We start from the raw sequence: 19,371 nt of genomic DNA on the forward strand, positions 1-19,371 counted from the left end.
ATTTTAGTATTTAATTAGTACTAATTATTTCTAATATTAAATACATAAGATGATTTAATTAATTATAAACTATTATTTATTTGGGATGCCCCAAGTGAACATTATATCACTAGTCAAGAAATAGACTGCTTAATAAGTTGTGTGCTCAGCTGTCGCACGGTAACGTACAGTTCCCGGGCGATCCCGCAGTCCCGCGATCTCTGGAGTTTGCAGCGTTCTGGGAGCCACTGCCCCGCCCCTCGCGTGTAGCTGGCAAACCCTTGCTGAGAAGACGCGAAGATGCAGAGGGCAAAAGAGGATGGCCACCTCCGGTGTGGTGAAGAGTAGCAAGAAGACCCAGAAGAGACTTGCTGATCGTGCAGAAGCCAAGCTGTTCGCCGGTTTCATAGACGTCATGAGCAACACGAGAAAGCAGAGGACATTGGTCCCGGAAAGAAGATGCCTGCTCAGGGTGTTGTCCTTGCTGCAGCCAGTCCCCTTTTAAAACTTAATGTCCACAACTAACACGCTCCAATCTAAGTCCTTTGAAGTAGAACTCCAAGACGATAAACCCGATACTGAACAACTTGGTGGAATTTGCTTATGCTGCTAGCATTTCTGGGAATAGCAACAATAGCTCCATCTTTGTAAGAGGCAGCAAATCGATACCAGATTGAACCTGTGAAGAACATGTGTGCTGGGTTTTCGAAGGAACAAATCGATGCTTCAGATTGTTTGGTATAAGTGTGTGCGCAGAGTGTCTGGGTTGTCCCGTACTGAAAGTAGCAGCATGTGACTTTATTAGCCAGTATTTTCCAGAAATTTACAAAACCAATGAATTTCTACAACTTGATGTCAAACGAGTAACAGCTTCTCATCCGGGACACGGACTGCGAGAGCGGAGGACCAGGCTTGTGATGCAGCAGTGAGGTGGTTGATGATGCGCCTAATCGCCAGCCATTTGTGGCCGATAAATGTCAGACTTCCGCTTATATGGAAGAATTTCCTGTGTAAAACAGTACAAGCTGAACTTCTCTTTCAAGACAATCCGGAATGCCTTAAGATGGTGGTACACCTGCTGTCTCCTGAGGATGGAGAAGAACTTGCAGGTGGCACACGGCCTTGTCTTGTAAATTTTGACAATCTGTGCACAGCCCAGTTGTCAAGTTGTTTAGAGGTCATTCCTCTTCTGGTATTGACCTCGTGTCTCATTAAAAAGGCAAAGGATTATCTCTTCACTTGCATAATATTCAAACATTGACACTTTTAACCAGAGTGTCATAGTGAGGTAAGAAGTCGAGTCTTTCTTTCGTTGCTGATTTCTTTTTTTTCCCGAGGCAGGGTTTCCCTGTGTAGCTTTGGAACCTGTCCTGGCACTCGCTCTGTAGACCAGGCTGGCCTCGAACTCACAGAGATCCACCTGCCTCTGCCTCCCATGCTCTAGGATTAAAGGTTTGCGCCGCCACCACCTGGCTGTTGCTGTTATTAGTGATTGTCAACTGTAGCAAGTATAGAGTGATTCATCAAAGTTACCACAGGTAATCTTTCCTGCTCGTAGTTGTAATAACAAACTTTTCTTCAGATGAAATGGCAATTGTCTAATCCACAGAAGCGCAGAACCCCCGCAAAGCCTGTGCTCCCCAAGACCTGTTGTGCGCTCCCCGAGCTCCGACAGCTTCCCGCGCTGTCGGTGTACAAGTACACCGTCCTACAGCCCTCGACGCCGGCCGGATCGCTGAGTCAGATGCCATTTGGGGGTGGGGGGGAGAGATCACCCCACGGCCCTCCCTCGGGTGCGCTTCGCTGCCGCGACTCCACGTGTGCGCTCAGTTCCATCCGCTGGGGCTCGGGACCTTGGCCCGCCGCACAGCACCTCCTCTACTTCGGCCAGGAAGCAACCCGGAAACGATTCAACAGCTCTCTTTCCGGGATGCTACACTTCTGAGACTCGCGGAGGCCTGGGAGCGCTGAGTGCGCCCGTTGCTGTGACCTGAGCAGACCTACAACCTGTCATCTTGGTGCTCAAAGGGTGCAGCTTTCTTTCTCTATTTTTATTTTATGTGCATTGGTGTTTCACCTGCACTTATGTCTGTATTGGGTGGACTCCTGGAGCTAGAGCTACAGAAGGTTGTGAGCTGCCGTGTGGGTGCTGAGAATTGAACCCGGGTCCTTTGGAAGAACAGTCAGTGCTCTTAACCACTGAGCCATCTCTCTAGCCCCATGGATGCAATTTTCTAACAAGCGGAATTTGAACATGTTAATATAGCAAGGAGCAGACCCAGCTGTGGCAGGCAGATATGAGTCTTGCTGGGGCAGAGCCTCCTTAAGAGTGGTGGGCCCCGTGTTTCTTACACAGATCCCCGATTTCTTTTCTTTTTTCTTTTTTCTTTTTTTTTTTGGTTTTTCGAGACAGGGTTTCTCTGTGGTTTTGGAGCCTGTCCTGGAACTAGCTCTTGTAGATCAGGCTGGTCTCGATCCGCCTGCTTCTGCCTCCTGAGTGCTGGGATTAAAGGCATGCGCCACCACCGCCCGGCTCTTCTTCTTCTTCTTTTTTTTTTTTTGGTTTTTCGAGACAGAGTTTCTCTGTGGCTTTTTTTTCCCCGAGGCAGGGTTTCCCTGTGTAGCTTTGGAACCTGTCCTGGAACTAGCTCTGTAGACCAGGTTGGTCTCGAACTCACAGAGATCCACCTGCCTCTGCCTCCGGAGTGCTGGGATTAAAGGCGTGCACCACCATCGCCCGGCTGGTCCCCGATTTCTTAACCCGAGACAGGGTCTTGCTATGTAGTCCCGTCTGGCCTCAGATCTGTGGTCATTTGTTTCCTACAGCTCTATGAAAAGGGAGCCTAAGAACGAGGTGGACTAAAGTCTCAGGTAATAGCCAGTTTTATTTAGAGCACCGGTTTATTCTGAGGGTCGAGAAGAATCATATGAATAAAGAATCCAACCACAAGGACAAAACCAGCTTCTCCTTAAGGCATACACAATACACACACACACACATATATACACACACATATATACACACACACATATATATATACACACACACATATATACACACACACATATACACACACACATATATATACACACACACACATATACACACACACACATACACACACACATATTCACAGCAGCAAGCAAATAGTGGGTGATCTGGGTTAACCTCAGCTACCCGCTACACCTGGGAGGGGCACAAACGCACACTCCAAGAACAGTTTCGTGCCTTGAAGAACCTGAGATCGCAAGACGCTTGTCATGTTTTCTTGGCGTTTTCTCACAAGCACTCAGAATTCTTGGGCTGTGTTCTGACAGTAATCCTTTTGCCTGGAGATTATGCATAAATTATCACACCTAGTTTATTTAAACAGGGTCTCACTATGCAGCTCAGACTGGTCTCAGACTCTCAGTCCTCCTGCTCCCCACCTGTGTCTCTGCTGGCAGGCAGACTTGGCATTTACGGATTTCTTTACTTTGCTTTGGTTTTTCTTGGCATTAGATCACGTGCTTTGCATTTTTGCCTTCATGGCTGGCATTTTGCCCTGGAGTTTCATTTCTTCTTTATTGCCCTTTCCGCCAATACTGGGGATTACAACATACAAGTGAACTCTCTAGCTTCGATCTAGTTTTGAAGTAGGTGCTACTCAATTACCTAGGCTTGTCTTGAACTTGCGATTCTCTGCCACAGCCTCCTGAGTGCTGGGTTACAGGTGTCTACCACCTGTGGCTCTAGGCCCTAGGGGTTCTCAACATGTGGGTCGTGACTGCCAAAGGGGTCACCTAAGACCATCAGAAAACACATATTACCGATCAGTTTAGGAACTGAGACACCAACCCTCCATCCGTCTCCACGCGGGTCTGCCTGCATGAACACCAGGAACTGCACTGAAGGGTCGCAGCTTAGGAAAGTTGAGAACCACTGATAGGAGAGAATTCTCTTTCTTTCTTTCTTTCTTTCTTTCTTTCTTTCTTTCTTTCTTTCTTTCTTTCTTTCTTTCTTTCTTTTCTTTTCTTTTCTTTTCTTTTTTTGGTTTTTCGAGACAAGGTTTCTTCTCTGTAACAGTTCTGGCTGTCCTGGAACTCACTCTGTAGACCAGGCTGGCCTTGAACTCACTGAGATCCACCTGCCTCTGCCTCCCAAGTGCTGGGATTAAAGGAATGTGCCCCCACTGCCCAGTTTTTCTTACTTCCTTTTTTTTTTTTTTTTTTTTTTTTTTTTTGAGACAGGTTCTCACTATGCAATCTTTCGCTGGCCTGAAACTCAACTATGACCTCTGACTGCCTGAGGACTGAGATCAAAGGTGTGCTCCACCAGGCCCACATTCCTTATTACAAGGGTCCTCTTGAAGCCTACTTAAACATTTTTAAATTAAATTTATAAATGACATTTGTTTATTTGTGCGTGTGTATGGGCACTTAGACCATGTCAAGCGTGTGAAGGCTGGAGAAAAACTTCCATTCTTTCCTTTTCCCATGTGGGTCCTGGGGATTGAACCTGGGTTGTCAGGCTTGGTGGCAGGGGTGTTAGATTATAGGTGTGCACTAGCAAGGAGTTCTTCCCTGCAGGTTTGTGCTTGCCAGGCCAGTACTCTACCACCGAGCTACAGCTCAAGCCCAAGAAACTTCAATAAAATGATACATCAGATCCCTCGCTCAAGTATTTTACAGATGTTTGGAGCTGGAGAGCTGAATGGTCTCACAGATGTCAGTCATATGCTGAGGGGACCACACAGCTCCACCTGCCAGAGATCCAAATATTCTAAAACGGTGGTCCTCAACGTGTGGGTCGTGACCCCAACGGGGTCTTAGGAATTGAGACACCGCTCCTCTCTCCTCTTCAGGCGGGTCTGCCCACATACAAACATCTGGGATTGTATTAAAGGATCGCAGCATTAGGAACGGATACTCTAAAAGGCTTTCCCTTCCATTGTTGGGGGCTGTGGACCCCCAGTCCCTGAATTTGTTGTAAACAACTTTTTTTTCCTGTGTTCTGAGCAGCCTGCAGCTGTTCTGAGCACGAGACCCTGATGGCAGGGGAGTGGGTTCGAATGAGTCTGCGGCTGAAAGATCCCGAAAGCTGGGGCGTGGCCAGAGCCCTATATAAGCTGCCCCCGAGCACAATAAAGTTGGCATTCTTGTATCAAGGGTGACCCGTGTCCCCGTGTGCGTGTGATTTTAAGTCCCCAGCTTAGTTCCCGGCTCGTGTACCGTCCCGGTAGTGCAGGCGCACGGTCCATCCTATGTCTTGGCATTAAGCCAAGAGTCGTCCTTAAGAACATAAGCCATCCTACTTCCTGGTACAAGGTTTACATTTTAGAATCAGTACCATGGAGTCCCGTCTGTGCGCCCCCTCTCACTCCAAGACAGGGTTTCTCTGTGTAGCCCTGGCTGTCATCTGCTTCTGCCTCCTGAGTGCTGGGATTAAAGGCGTGCACCACCACCATGTGGCAGGATTAGTCTTTCTTTCTTTCTTTCTTTCTTTCTTTCTTTCTTTCTTTCTTTCTTTCTTTCTTTTTTTTTTTGAGAGAGGGTTTCTCTGTATAGCTTTGGAGCCTGTCCGTTTTGTAGACCAAATTCACAGAGATCCGCCTCAGATCTCATTATAGATGGCTGTGAGCCACCATGTATTTGCTGGGAATTGAACTCAGGACCTCTGGAAGAGCAGCCAGTGCTCTTAACCACTGAGCCATCTCTCCAGCCCCAGGATTAGTCTTTTAAAGTCAGTTTCCTAACCCTTTATCTGATATCTATCCTGTTCTTTAGAACAATGCAAATACCACAATTTTCTTTGAAAACCTTAAATAACTCATTATCTTATTTCTCTGATATCTACCTATGTTCAAAATGTCTCAGCAGTTCTCTTCTGTTTTAAGAACTGTTTTATGGAGGCCAGCAGAGGGCGCCAGATCCTCTGGAATTGAACCTAAAAGTTTTGAGCTCTTGTGGGATGCGGGTGTTGTGAACTGAACCTGGGTCCTTTGTGAAAGCAGCCAGTGCTCCTAACCACTGAACCACCTCTCCAGCCTCACTGGTCATGGTTTTACATAGGATGTTTAACCTTTTTCCTCTGTTTGAGATGTCCTGTCCATACCCCTCATTTACTAGTCTGCAGACTTCAAAATTTAGTTCTAGCACCATCCCATCTCTGTTATTTGGTCCCTCGCTGCTTACCCTCTCTGGGTACCATCTGTCATAAGGGCACCTAGCATCCCTCCCCACTTTGTGAGCTTACTCTCCCTGGGTACCATCATCTGTCATAAGGGCACCTAGCATCCCTCCCCACTTTGTGAGCTTACCCTCCCTGGGTACCATCATCTGTCATAAGGGTACCTAGCATCCCTCCCCACTTGTGAGCCTGATGACCAAAGGCTGTGCTCATCCTGACATCCGTAAGCTAAGCCTGGTGGCTTCCATCTATTCATCCCAGCTACCCAGGGACTAGAGGTAGGAGGACTGTAAATTCAGGGCATATCTAGGCTATAAACTGAGACACAATCTCCAAACAACAAAACAAACCAAAAAAACCAAAGAGACACACATATATCATACATACCAGCATAAATTGAAATATACCCTAAGTTTTACTCTTTCTAACAGTCAGAAAACTGAAATTCAAAGGCCAGAGTTTCTGCAATAAGAAACAAAGAATCTAAATTACAGAATTTAAAATAATGTGTTACTGTTATCACACTAGTGAAGAACAACTCTGAAACCTCCTCCTCAAGTGCAGTCCCACATCCCGGGCATGGCGGCTTACACCTGCAGTCCCAGCACTCAGGGAACTGACAGGAGGATTGCTGCAAGTCTGAGCCAACCTGGGTTCAAAGGTGAGACCCATTCTCAACTCCCGGAAGAAAGCGCTGCGACTGTTTATCATATCTTAAGAACTCATATAGCCTAGGGTGTAATGACTCAGAATCTGAAGTCAATGCTTTTCTTATAGGATTTGTTTATTATGTATAGCGTTTTACCTGCAAGTCTGCCCAAATGCCAGAAGAGGGCACCAGATCTCATCATCTCATCACAGTTGGTTATGAGCCACCATACGGTTGCTGGGAATTGAACTCAAGGCCTCTGGAAGAGCAGCCAGTGCTGCTGAGCCATCTCTCTTGCCCCCAATGCTATTCTTTTTTTTAAAAATATTTATTTATTATGTATACAATATTCTGTCTGCATGTATGCCTGCAGGCCAGAAGAGGGCACCAGACCCCTCTACAGATGGTTGTGAGCCACCATGTGGTTGCTGGGAATTGAACTCAGGACCTTTGGAAGAGCAGGCAATGCTCTTAACCACTGAGCCATCTCTCCAGCCCCCCAATGCTATTCTTATGAATACAGCTCAGACAGACAATGGTCTCCCTTGGGAGTTGGTGAAATGAGAAAAAAAAATTAAATTCACTTTGAATATAAACTATTAAAGCTTGGTGCCAGCAGGACAGTTCAATGGGTAAAGGTGCTAGCTGTGCAAACCTGGGAGTCTGAGTGTGATACCTGGAAACCATGGAAACGTGGAAGGAGAGCACTGACTCCACAGAGGTGTCCTCTGACCAGTGTCCTGGGCTACATGTGCACTCGCACACGCATCATGGACACACACATAATAAAAGTATAGAGTGTAGTCTTATATTTTTTGTTTTGTTTTGTTTTTGGTTTTTTGAGACAGGGTTTCTCTGTAGCTTTGCAGCCTGTCCTGGAACTAGCTCTTGTAGACCAGGCTGGCCTCGAACTCAGAGATCTGCCTGCCTCTGTCCCCCTAGTGCTGGGATTAAAGGCGTGCGCCACTAAACCTGGCACCTTATGTATTCTGATCAAAAGATTTTCTTCTTTCAAAATGAAAGTACTAGAGTCAGTCTAAGATTTCTGTGAATGAAAAGCAAAGCAAAGCAAACATATGTTCTAGGACAGAAAGATCATAAAATGATGCCGCATACTCGGGCAGACAGTGTAACCGCAAAGGATGTTCAATGCAGAGAATGTGAAACATAACATCAACCTTTATGGAACACCGCAAGATCTTTGTTTCATTTACTTTACTATTTCATTCATGTCACAAGGGAAACTGGACGGCTAGTGACGGAAGTCAGAGAGGAGACATAAAGACAGAAATCCCTTTGGCTCCTTCTTCCCTAGGTGGAAGACACCTTGAGTTCTTCTGGAGTTTTACTTGGGTTAGCAGTTTCTGAACTGAGTGGATTTTCTAGGAAGGCGGTCCCCGCACAGCGCTTTCCTGTGACTGGGTCGATAACTTGGCCAACTTTGAAAATGATCTCAGCCAGTTCATGTTTCACGTGCTTTGACCTCGCAACCGGCAGAGCTTTGAGGAGCACGATGTCCCCGACGGAGCACTGCTGATGGGCGTCGTGAGCAAAGTAGGTTTTCCGCTTGTTGAAGTACTGTTGAGAGAAGGAGGGGAACAAATCAGCAGCGCCCATCTGCGACTCAGCGGGGCAAAGAGAACATGAAGAAATAATGTACAGAAAACCAGCCAGGGCTTGGCACTGGAGAAGAAATACTTTTGGAAGCTTTTAGTACAAAGGGATTAGAGGCTTCATCTTTGAAAACCAGCATTGATTTTCCCAGAGACAGTTCTGAGCTATGGAAGTCATTCCTTTAATTATCCTGGCTCTAAATCAATGATTACCTGTCTCTATGTTGACCCTCCCGCTGAGGCCTCCACTCCAGCCTACAAACACACAGCTCTCTCTGCTAGCTGTGAGTCATGGAACCACTCCCGGCTCAGTTTCTTTCCACCACAAAAAGCAGATCTAAAGTTATTAAGATAATTAAACATTATAATAAGACTGTGGTGGTGGTGCATGCCTGTAGTGTGGAGCAGCGGGTTGTGTTCCGCCCGTTCCCAGCTGCCTGGCTAGCTTATGCCCTGAAATAATTACATGGAAATTGTATTCTTTTAAACACTGTTTGGCCCATTAGCTTTAGCCCTTACTGGCTAATTTTTATATCTTGCTTTAACCCATTTTTAATAAGGTGTGTAAGCACCACGAGGTGGCTTACCAGGGAAGATCTTAACCTGCATCTGTGTTGGGTGGGAGAATCATGGCGACTGCCTGACTTGGCTTTCTTTCTTCCAGAATTCTGTTCTGTTTACTCCGCCTAATTTTCTGTCCTATTAAAGGGCCAAGGCAGTCTCTTTATTTAACCAATGAAATTAACACAAAACATAAGACTCTCCCCCATCACACGCCTTTAATCCCAGCACTCGGGAGGCAGAGGCAGACGGATCTCTGGGAGTTCGAGGCCAACCTGATCTACAGAGCTGGTTCCAGGACAGCCAGGGCTACGCAGAGCAACCCTGTCTTGAAAGGTGCCTCCCCTACCACAAACTACTCATCATAGTTGGGGTGACTTCTCGTCACCTGGTGCAGGAAGAGAATCTGACTGGAGGGTCAGTGCAAATGTCTCTTCACTGAGATGTTCTCTTACAGCAATCCGAGGAAAGAATGAAGAGCCCTGCTCTCTGTTCCCACACTGCTTTGTTCAGCAAACGACTAGAGTGAACTTAAATGAATGGCGTGTTCCTGAAACCCTCTTACGATCCAGGCTATACCCACAGCCCAGCAGTGTCAAGACGGCTGCAGAGGTTCAACTTATCTGTTACCAACCCGGAGACGCTTTTCTGCTCTGGCCCTAGACCACATTACTAACTTACCAATGCCACCTAAACCAGGTGCTGATCCTTACCTTTAGCAAGTAGGGATCCAAAACAAGTCTGGTTGCTCTGACTTTAGCAGTTTTTACCATGGCTGTGCCAATCACCTTTCCCACGACCCATTTGGCATGGACGGATGTACGGATTACTGACATTATGGGTCTCTGAGCACCTAAAATGAAAAAAAAAAAACCCAAAACACCAAAGCTTAACATTGTTAGGACAGTCTTCCTCCCTATTCATCTAACAAACCAATTGCTCTGCCTCTTCTCTCTGAAGTCGACCTTTCTCCACCGTAGCCCAGATGACCTTGAACTGGGAGATCCTTAGCCTCCCCTGAGTTGGGCTGGAGAGATGGCCAAGTAGCTAAGCATTGGCTGCTCTTCCAGAGGACCTGGGTTTAGTTCCCAACTCTCACATGGTGGCTCAAATCCTTTGTAGGACCAGTTCCAGGGGATCCTCTGAAATTACACACAGCTTAGTGCTCCAACACGCCATCTAAACTTTGAACATTCTGATGGTCTCAGCCCTTACCAAGTGAAGTTTGTGTTTTCAGACACGCTTTCTTGGTTTAGCTCTGGTGGTCTTGGAACTCACTCTGTAGACCAGGCTGGCCTGGAACTCAGAGATCCACCTGCTTCTGCCTCGTGAGTGCTGGGATTAAAGGCGCGCGCCACCACTATCTGGCTAATCAGGTGACTTTTATCAGGAGCAATGCCCATGTCCAGAAATCATTCTTGCTAGCTTTCTGGAATAGCCAGGTCAGAAACGCGTACAAGCTTTATTTTTAACGCGTTTACAAGGCAGTGAATGGATCTCACTAACTCAGATTCCCCATTCGGAAGGAAAGGAACAACACGGCTTGCTCACAGATATTCTGAAGAACTATCAGAGTGTGAAATTACACACATAAACTGGTCACATTGGAGTCCCTCTCTCCAAATTAGGCAGGAGGCAGAGGGTAAACAGATAGTTCAGGGAACAGCCCCAATGAGTCTCCAGGCCAATCACCTGGAAAACTCCCCTGCTGCAGGTCACAGATTCTCTACAGATCAAAGCTCCTCTACTTACAGGTGCCTCATAGATCAGAAGATAAGTCACCTTATTTACCCTTTACCCACGACTTTTTTCTTCTTTTTTTCTGCAACCATTTTACATACATCTTATCCTTTCCACTTGAATGGAGTCCTTTCTTGGGACCGGTCCCTTCTCAGGGCATTTCTCTTTCTAATAAACGGTACTGTCTGAAGCGCCCAACTCCCGAGTCTGCGGGGTTTGTTCCTTATCGTTAAAGGGGTACGATCTCGAGGTCACAGCACCCACTGCGGTTCGCTGCCTGCTACCATACACACAAGGGCTCACAGGCCGGCTGTGCTGCAAGACCTCGGTCGCGCACTGTAGGGACCGGGAGATTTTGACTCGGAGCTTTTGGGAATCAGTTGCTATGGAAACCACCGGGGAGACTGACAGGAGCCGCAGCACTACTGACCTGGAAGCCTCGCTCACCTTCTGGATTCTACTATTCGGACCTAGGCGGGCGAAGCATGGGGCGCAGCGTGATGGCGTCACACGCGCGCTAGCCCCGCCCCGGACTGCCCTTTTCACAAGGCGCCGCGCCTATTAGCTTTGGGCGGGGCTAAAGGCAAGACCCCGTCCAGTCTATTTAAATTAACACCGCGGGCGGAAGTCTTCTGGGTTGGGAGTGTCGCGCCTTTACGTTCCCTACGGCACTGCGACGGGTGCGCAAGAGGTTCCTGCCTTTTCCTATGCCATTTTGTTTTCTGCTCTTCTGATTTTCCCGCAATTGATTGGACATACCGTCAAATCAAAGGACCTTGCATTCGTCAGCCATAGAATCTTAACTTTTTTTTTTTTTTTTGCAGTCTCACACTCCACACCTGATTAGGCTCTGCCTTTCCAGTGTTGGCCTACAATAATTTCTTTCTTCTTCTTCTTCTTCTTCTTCTTCTTCTTCTTCTTCTTCTTCTTCTTCTTCTTCTTCTTCTTCTTCTTCTTCTTCTTCTTCTTCTTCTTCTTCTTCTTCTTCTTCTTCTTCTCCTTCTCCTTCTTCTTCTTCTCCTTCTTCTTCTTCTCCTTCTTTTTTTTAAATCAAGACAGGGTTTTTCTGTATACCCCTGGCTATCTTAGAATTCACTTTGTAGACCAGGCTGGCTTTGAACACAAGAGATTCTCTTGCCTCTGCCTCCCAAGTGCTGGAATTAAAGACGTGTGCCACCACTTCCTGGCCCAAAATAATTTCTTATGTTCTGTTACACAGTGTAATATTTGTATACATCAAAGTAGCGGATACAGGGGATACTGGATTTTTTTGTTTTGGAATTTCAAAAGACAATTTTATCTAGACAGAAACCTTCAAACAGAACAGAGAAATTAGGCATTATTAAAATACACTTTTGCCAAGTGATTTAACATTAGAATATAATGGGGGAGGGGCAGGAAACACATGGCAACTCAACCCATTGAAGGGCAAGTGATACCTTGTAGGACAGCCATGTGGGTAAAAGTTGCCTCTTTCCCATAAACGTCTGCCTCCACCCACCCCCCTTCCCCAGCACCCTCCAGAGCAAGAAAACAGGCGGCACCCAGGCCATTTACTCCACCTCGAGTGCCAGCAACAGACGGGATCTGTGCTGTCCAGGGCCCTAGAACGGGGAGGTCTATGACAGCAGGAAAATGACACGGGCAGGCCACTCCAGGGGGGAGCCTGAGCCCTTTGGCTAGCAGTACCCAGAGCAATAGGCAGATATACCATAAGTAGAGATTTTGAAAGCCATAGTAGACATCCTCCTCCCCATATGGGCACTCTTGAAGGTAGCTCAACAGGCTCAGGGCAGGGATCATCAGAGTAAAACAACTCTGGCTCAAAACTCAGAGGCTAGCATCCCAGCAGTTGCTTCTGGGGAGACAGGATCTCACGACATGATCTGTGCACAGCAGAACAGGAAGAGGCAGTGTGGGACCTAGCACATCCTGGGCTTACCACACAAACTATCCTGGCAGTGGGTGGCTAGCTCAGACCAACCCGTCAACATCTTCTACCCTGCGGCTGTCTCTGATTGGGAAGGGGCTGTAAGCCAGAGCTGGACAGAAGACAGTTGGGTGCTGGGACCCTTCGGGCTGCTGGCACCTGTCCCTGGTACCCACAGAAATGACTTGCTCAAACATGTAGGCCCCAAGCAGTTGCCAAAACAGTCTTGTAGACAGAGACAAATAAAACCAGCTTTGAGAGATGACAGCACCCGCTACTTTGATCTTAATGTCAAAGCCCAACTGCAAGTCACGGTACGTGTGCCTCCACACTGGACAGCTGAGGGCACCTGTGTCTGCGTCTTCCCTTGAAGATGGACACTCCCAGCTGACCCTCCCGACACCAGAGCAGCCCCAGTCTGAACAGTCTGCTAGCTGATAAAACCACAACTCACACATCTTGCCCTTCTAGCCCATTCTAAGTACCTCCCACAAGTTTGTGGTACTGGACGAAGGTACTTAGGATGGGCCCTGTTCCTGGCAGATGCCAATTCTAGCAGACAGTCAAACAGAGGAGATCCAGTGACCACTGTGACAGTCCTCACTCATGGTGAGCTTCTCCCAGCCCCCACAGTGCAAGAGACTAGAATTCCGGAGTGTTCAAACTCTGCCCACCCAGCCCTATCACCCGAGACCCCCTCCCCCCACCCCATTCACTGGAGAGTTAATATCGTTAATGCACAAATGAAATCCTAAGTCGCATCAAGGATCAGGAAAAAGATTCCCTCCCACAGAGCCTTCCAGGGTTAGCTGAGAATAAGCCCTTCAGCACCTATAAGAGGCACTTAGAGTTTATGGTTTCATTTTCCCAACATTACATCTTTGAGGACCTCAAATTCTTTCCCGAAGTCACAGTCACACATGTGAACGTCAATGTTCCCACCCTTAAGTCATCCCTCCATTCCTCTTGAGGACGTCAAAATAAAAACAGCCAGTCTGCCTGGCTCCAGATCTTCAGGGTATCGCTTCATCTGCAGGAGTTGCAGTTCTGACGTGACACGACGATCCAGCGCCTGCCTCTGTGGGCCACATCACATGATTGCACAGCATGAGTTTTGTTTCCGGGCCAGAATGATTTTGGTTTCGTCCAGTTCAGCTTGTACTTTACTCATGGGATCAGCTTCTCGGGGGTTCTGGTATCTGCTAAGGTGACCATCCGGAGCTGTGTACTGGATTGTATCAGGTGACCCTACTGGCCAGTCTATCCTATCGACCTGCTTGGAGAATTCATCTAGTACCTTCTCCAGCAAGGTAAAGGCCACTCTCGAAGGGTATTCACTGTCAGCAATGACCACACCTGCAAGACTGTCATTCCAGACATAGACATGGCAAAGATACTCTTGTTCCTTGACAGAGGCTCTGCTGCCTTTTGTTGAGCGTTCCACAATCAGCTGACTGGTAAAGGTCATGAATTCCTGAACACTGGACCTCTGGAAGAAACTGAAGGAAGACACGTCGTACGCGGCTTTGAGCAGCACCGCTTTGGGGTCGCCTTTGTAAAGGACGCTGAGGCTGTACAGCTTCATGGCGCCGCGCCTTCGGGCCGCCGGCTGGACCCCAGACCCGCTTACGGGAGCGCGGCCGCCGTCCTTCAGAACAGCCGCGGCGGGCTGCTGACGGGGCGCGCCGGCTTCTTCCCATACTGGATGTTTTTAAGGCAAAGAGGTGGTAAACGGATGGATATGCAGTTACCCTGATATACTGTATGCAGGCACTGCAATGTCACACTGTATCTCATAAATATGTATAACATGCATGTCAAGATTTTTAAGTTAATATTAAAAGTGGGCAGGTTGGCACATGGCTATAATCTCAGCATTCAAAGGCTGATGCGAATTGCAGTGAATCTGGGGCCAGTCTGGGTTACATAGTGACAGCTGGCCTCAGATATACACAAACACATAGACATGCATACATACATAGGCCTGAGGGTGCAGTTCAGCTAGCAAAGTATTTACCTATCCTGCTCAAAGTCCTGCCATAGATCTCAGCACTATATAAACTTCGTGTGCCATTGCATAAAATCTCACATTCAGGAAGTAAAGCCAGGAGGATCAGAGTTCAAGATCATCCTTGGCTACTTGGTAAGTTGGAAAGACCAGCCTAGGCTGCCAGACTCTTTCTACAATAAACAAACAAACAAACAAATCTGGAAGAGGAAAGGGAGTTTGGTGTGAGAATATGCATTTTGTGCCCATTCTAAAGGAGTCAGATGATTACTTGCAGGTTTCCGGATAAAGCTTTCTCAAAGTAAAGACTAGGGATATATCAGGCAAATTGTGAAGGGGAACAGGCTATTGGAAAAGCCTATTTGAGGGTCAAATATGGACAATCTTGACTACTGAATTAGCTTAACAATTGGTGTTGGAAGACTTGAAAAATAAAAATTCATCCAAAACATAGATCTAGAAACGTGGCTAAATGGCTGAGGGCTTTTCTAGCCTGCACCGTGTCCTGGAAACAATCCCCGGCATCACAGTAATAGCAATAAAACAAGGCACCAATCTGTCCTTAGCAAACATTTATGAAGCACATATTCTCAGAATCTGTGCTAGGCATTGTAGGAAAAAGGTGAATAAAAGGGCAGCCTCCCCCATCAGAGGGCCACAGTCTAATAGAGGCAGATGAAAAAGAAGCAAGTATATTATAGATAGTAGAAGAGTGCACAGACAGAAAATGTTTCTTGGCACACACATAGCACAAGTCACTCACTGGAAGTTGTTGTTTTGACCTGAACTGGAGTTGCTCTGAAAAGGGTGATGTGGTCGTTTTGTTGAACTCCAGCGTCCAAACACCGAGGAGGAGTCGCCCCCAGAGACCATCTCACACACCACAGCCGATGCAAAAGCATGAGGATTTTATTAATTCTGTCATGACAGGGTCCCCCAGCATTCGGGAAGCTGAGAGACCTCGAATAGCTGGTACAGTCTACTTTTAAAGGGGCCACAGATGCAAGGGGGGGTTGTTCTTTGACTATTCTGATTGGCTTATTCGAAAGGGCTATTACCAATAATTGACTGGAGAGCTGTTGCCAGATCAGATGAGGTAAGAGGTCATTTTGACCCCGTTTCCCAGGGGACTGAATCAAAACATACGTATATGGGTAATTGTTCAGGAACTGAGTACGTGCATGTGTAGCTGTTAGGTTCTTGGTTCCCAGGGGAGGAGGGGAAGCACTATGGCACGGAGGCTGAGAGGGTTCAGAATCGTCAGAAATGGCTTCAGAATTGTCTTAAAGTCTCACAGTTTGAATGTAATTGGCCCCTATAAGCTCACAGAGAGTGTCACTCTTAGGAGGTGTGGTCTTGATGGAGTGGGTGTGGCCTTGTTGGAAGAAGTGTGTCACTCTGAGGGTGGGCTTTGAGGTCTCTTATGCTCAAGTTACACCCAGTGTGGACACAGACTTCTGCTGCTGCCTGGGGATCAAGATGTAGAACTAACTCCCACTTCCTTTTCCAGCACCATGTCTCCCTATACACCACCATGCTTCTCACCATGATGATAATGAACTAAACCTCCCCAATAAACTAAGCCACCCCAATTAAATCTTTTCCTTTACAGGTCTTGCTGTGGTCACTGTGTCTCTTCACAGCAATAGAAAGCCTAAGACATGTGGTAAGGCAGTTTCCACAAGAGGTGTCCAAACCGACCTGCAACAGCTCTGGTTGGGACTACAAAGAAAGAAGCATTAAATCCTGGGTCAAATTAGTACAAAGTTCTTATGTGAACTTGCACCCCACCAGTGCCAAGGATATGAGAAGAGAGGGCTGTTCTGTTTAGTTCTGTCCAGTTAAGTGTGTGTGTGTGTAGCTCCCATAAGGAATTTGAGCTCAGATTGAGAGTCACTTTTTTGTTGATTTTGAACAATAGTCTAACACTTCTGTTGGTGCTTAGGAATGTTCACGGCCATGGCTTGGATTCAAGGTTACTAGGGAAACATTGTTGCTAGCTCAGTTAGTCCTCAAGGCACACTATGATTTCTTTTGTGCCAGCACAGAGAAGACAGTAGCAGGGCCTGGAGGATGCTATGGAGGGACATCGGGAGCAGAAAGGGGATTGCGTAGAGAGTAAAGGAGTGTAAAATGGTGACCAAGAATCTGGCACTTGGCCAGAACCAAAGCTATGTAGGATTCCGTCTCTTCTCAGATGGCATTTCTTGTTAAGCACCTGACATTGTCCTCTCTATGATGGGGAGTCTTTAAACATATGAGCAGTTTTTCAGGTTGTGTGTTTGTGTTTCTGAGGCAAGGTTTAACTATATATCCCAAGCTGCCCTCAAACTCACAGCAATCTTACTGTCTCTACCTCCTGAGTGCCTGCCTGGCTTACAGGTAGAAGTCACCATGCCCTGCTGAATATTGTAAAATTTAAAGAATTTTTTTTATTGTTTGTAGAGTATTCTCAGTATTCTGTCTGCATGTATGGCTGCACCCAGAAGAGGGCACCAGATCTCATTACAGATGGTTGTGAGCCACCATGTGGTTGCTGGGAATTGAACTCAGGACCTTTGGAAGAGCAGGCAGTGCTCTTAACCACTGAGCCATCTCTCCAGCCCGAATATTGTAAATTTTAAAATGTATTATTTTATTTAACTTATTTTTATCTTATATGCATTGATGTTTTGCCTACATATATGTCTGTGTGAAGGCATCAGAAACCTTGGAAGTGGAGATATAGATAGTTTTGAGCTGCCATGTGGGTGTTGGGGATTGAAGCTGGGTCCTCTGGAAGAGCAGTCAGTGCTCTTAACTGCTGAGCCATCTCTCCAGTCCTTAAAGTGACTGTCTGTCGCTATTCTTTTTTTTTTTTTTAAAGATCAGCCAACTTCTTCTTTTTTTTTTTTAAATATTTATTTATTATGTGTACAGTATTCTGCTTGCAGCACCAGAAGAGGGCCCCAGATCTCACTACAAATGGTTGGGGGTCCCCATGTGGTTGCTGGGAATTGAACTCAGGACCTTTGGAAGAGCAGGCAGTGCTCTTAACCTCTGAGCCATCTCTCCAGCCCTCTTTTTGTTTTTTGAGACAGGGTTTCTCTGTAGTTTTTGGAGCCTGTCCTGGAACTAGCTCTTGTAGACCAGGCTGGCCTCGAAGTCACAAACATTCGCCTGCCTCTGCCTCCCGAGTGCTGGGATTAAAGGCATGTGGCACCGTGCCCGACCTAAAATGTATTTTTATTTTGCAAGAAAGTAGAACAAATTTTAATTAGTATAGTAAACTATTACCACAGATTATATTTATTGGGTCAGGCTAAAAATCCTATGTTCTTCAAAAAGGTATTAAGATTAGGTATAGAAAAAACTGTAAATAAAGCACAAAATGACTAAAATTTGAGAAATATTACTCTTCTTGTTTATTCTGTTTTATGTAACTGGTTATATTACAACATTGCCTTGTTTAATCAATAGTCATATAATTAAATAGTATTATAGAGTAAGTCTACAAGTTAGTAATTATAGGTTTATGTAGGTTATTAGATTTTTAGATTATTATATTTTTGCAGTTTTTTTTCCAATTTCCTTTTTTAAAACAGGGTGTCAAGTAGCCCATATTGGCCTTGAACTCCATCCACAGTGGAGGGCAGCCTTGAACTCCATCCACAGTGGAGGGCAGCCTTGAACTCCATCCACAGTGGAGGGCAGCCTTGAACTCCTAATCCCTTCCCCCACACCAAGTGCTAGGATCACAAAGAAAACAACAAACCCCGAGTGCTAGAATTATAGGCAGGTCACCACACACCCCTTATCTAGGCTTTACAGGAGATTCAGAATATGGCCCAATGTATTTTTGTTTATAAAATTAATAATGTTCACTACTTACAAGACCTCCTGGGAATGTTTCAGTGGTCTGACTTCAGCTATACATTTGGTTTCTATGCAGTAAAAGTTCACTTGGAGGCTTTCTTTCCACCATGAATCACTTGGTACTGAATGGAAAGAAAGAATTAAAAAATTTTCCACATTTGTCCGTTCATTTGCCCCCAACACAGCTCTGTGCCATTAAGGGGGCGGACTTCAGCTGGAGGGGTTCCCACCCTTACAGCCACATAGCTTCTCACGGTTATGAATCTTCCTGTGTTGGTTAAGATGTGTCCGCTGGCTGAAGGCTTTCCCGCAGAAGCTACAGTCGGACGGTCTCTCTCCAGTGCGAAGTCTCTGGCGCTCAGTGAGAGATGTGATGCGGCTGAAGGCTTTGCCACACCGAGTACATTTATAAGGCTTCTCTCCCGTGAGGCTCCTCAGGTGCTGTGTGAAGGATAAATGCTGACGGAAGGTCTTCCCACCTTCCTGACAGATGAAAGGCTTTTCCCTGGTATGGATTCCCTGATGCTGAGTGAGATGTATCCTCTGGCTGAATCCTCTCCCACGCTCGCTGCACTTACAGGGTTCTTCTTTTGTCAGGGCTACCTGAGGTTGGGTATGAGTTGAATTTTGCTCCGAGGCCTTTGCACGTTCACCATGTTTCTCTCTGAGAAGAATACAATTAGTAAGAAAAGCACGTTGATGGAAGATTTTCCCATGCTCATTATATTCACAGGGATTCTCTCTTACGTAGTTCCTTCGATAATCAATCAAATCTGCGTGCCGCCTGATGCTGTTTCCTCGCGTGTCATGGTGGAGAGGCTTTCTTCTTCTTCTTTTTTCTTTCCATTTATTTCTACCTCAAGGCTT

The 19,371-nt window shown here is 46.4% G+C and overlaps 2 protein-coding genes and 1 pseudogene across 3 annotated transcripts; 1 reads left to right on the top strand and 2 right to left on the bottom strand.

Annotated features, from left to right (window-relative positions):
• The first annotated feature begins 298 nt into the window (after nt 1–298).
• Nucleotides 299–1,924, top strand: LOC130871405 (kelch-like protein 7; annotated as a pseudogene).
• Nucleotides 1,925–7,958: 6,034 nt separating this feature from the next.
• On the bottom strand, nt 7,959–11,267 carry Mrps17 (mitochondrial ribosomal protein S17). 2 transcript variants are annotated; one of them, XM_057765565.1, is made up of 3 exons: nt 11,142–11,267; nt 9,685–9,824; nt 7,959–8,375 (listed from the first exon to the last, which is right to left on the bottom strand). In XM_057765565.1, the coding sequence occupies exons 2-3, from the start codon at nt 9,805–9,807 to the stop codon at nt 8,109–8,111; spliced, it is 390 nt and encodes a 129-aa protein (XP_057621548.1). In that variant the 5' UTR covers nt 9,808–9,824; nt 11,142–11,267; the 3' UTR covers nt 7,959–8,108. The 2 variants fall into 2 exon arrangements, with proteins under 2 accessions (XP_057621548.1, XP_057621549.1); XM_057765566.1 differs by having other exon boundaries at nt 11,159–11,209.
• Nucleotides 11,268–13,081: 1,814 nt separating this feature from the next.
• LOC130871812 (synaptobrevin homolog YKT6-like) lies at nt 13,082–14,317 on the bottom strand. The gene has a single exon (XM_057765431.1). The coding sequence runs from the start codon at nt 14,224–14,226 to the stop codon at nt 13,732–13,734; it is 495 nt and encodes a 164-aa protein (XP_057621414.1). The 5' UTR covers nt 14,227–14,317; the 3' UTR covers nt 13,082–13,731.
• Nucleotides 14,318–19,371: the final 5,054 nt, after the last annotated feature.

The sequence above is a fragment of the Chionomys nivalis genome, chromosome 3 (genome assembly GCF_950005125.1).
Source record: "Chionomys nivalis chromosome 3, mChiNiv1.1, whole genome shotgun sequence".
In the NCBI taxonomy this organism is placed as follows: domain Eukaryota; kingdom Metazoa; phylum Chordata; class Mammalia; order Rodentia; family Cricetidae; genus Chionomys; species Chionomys nivalis.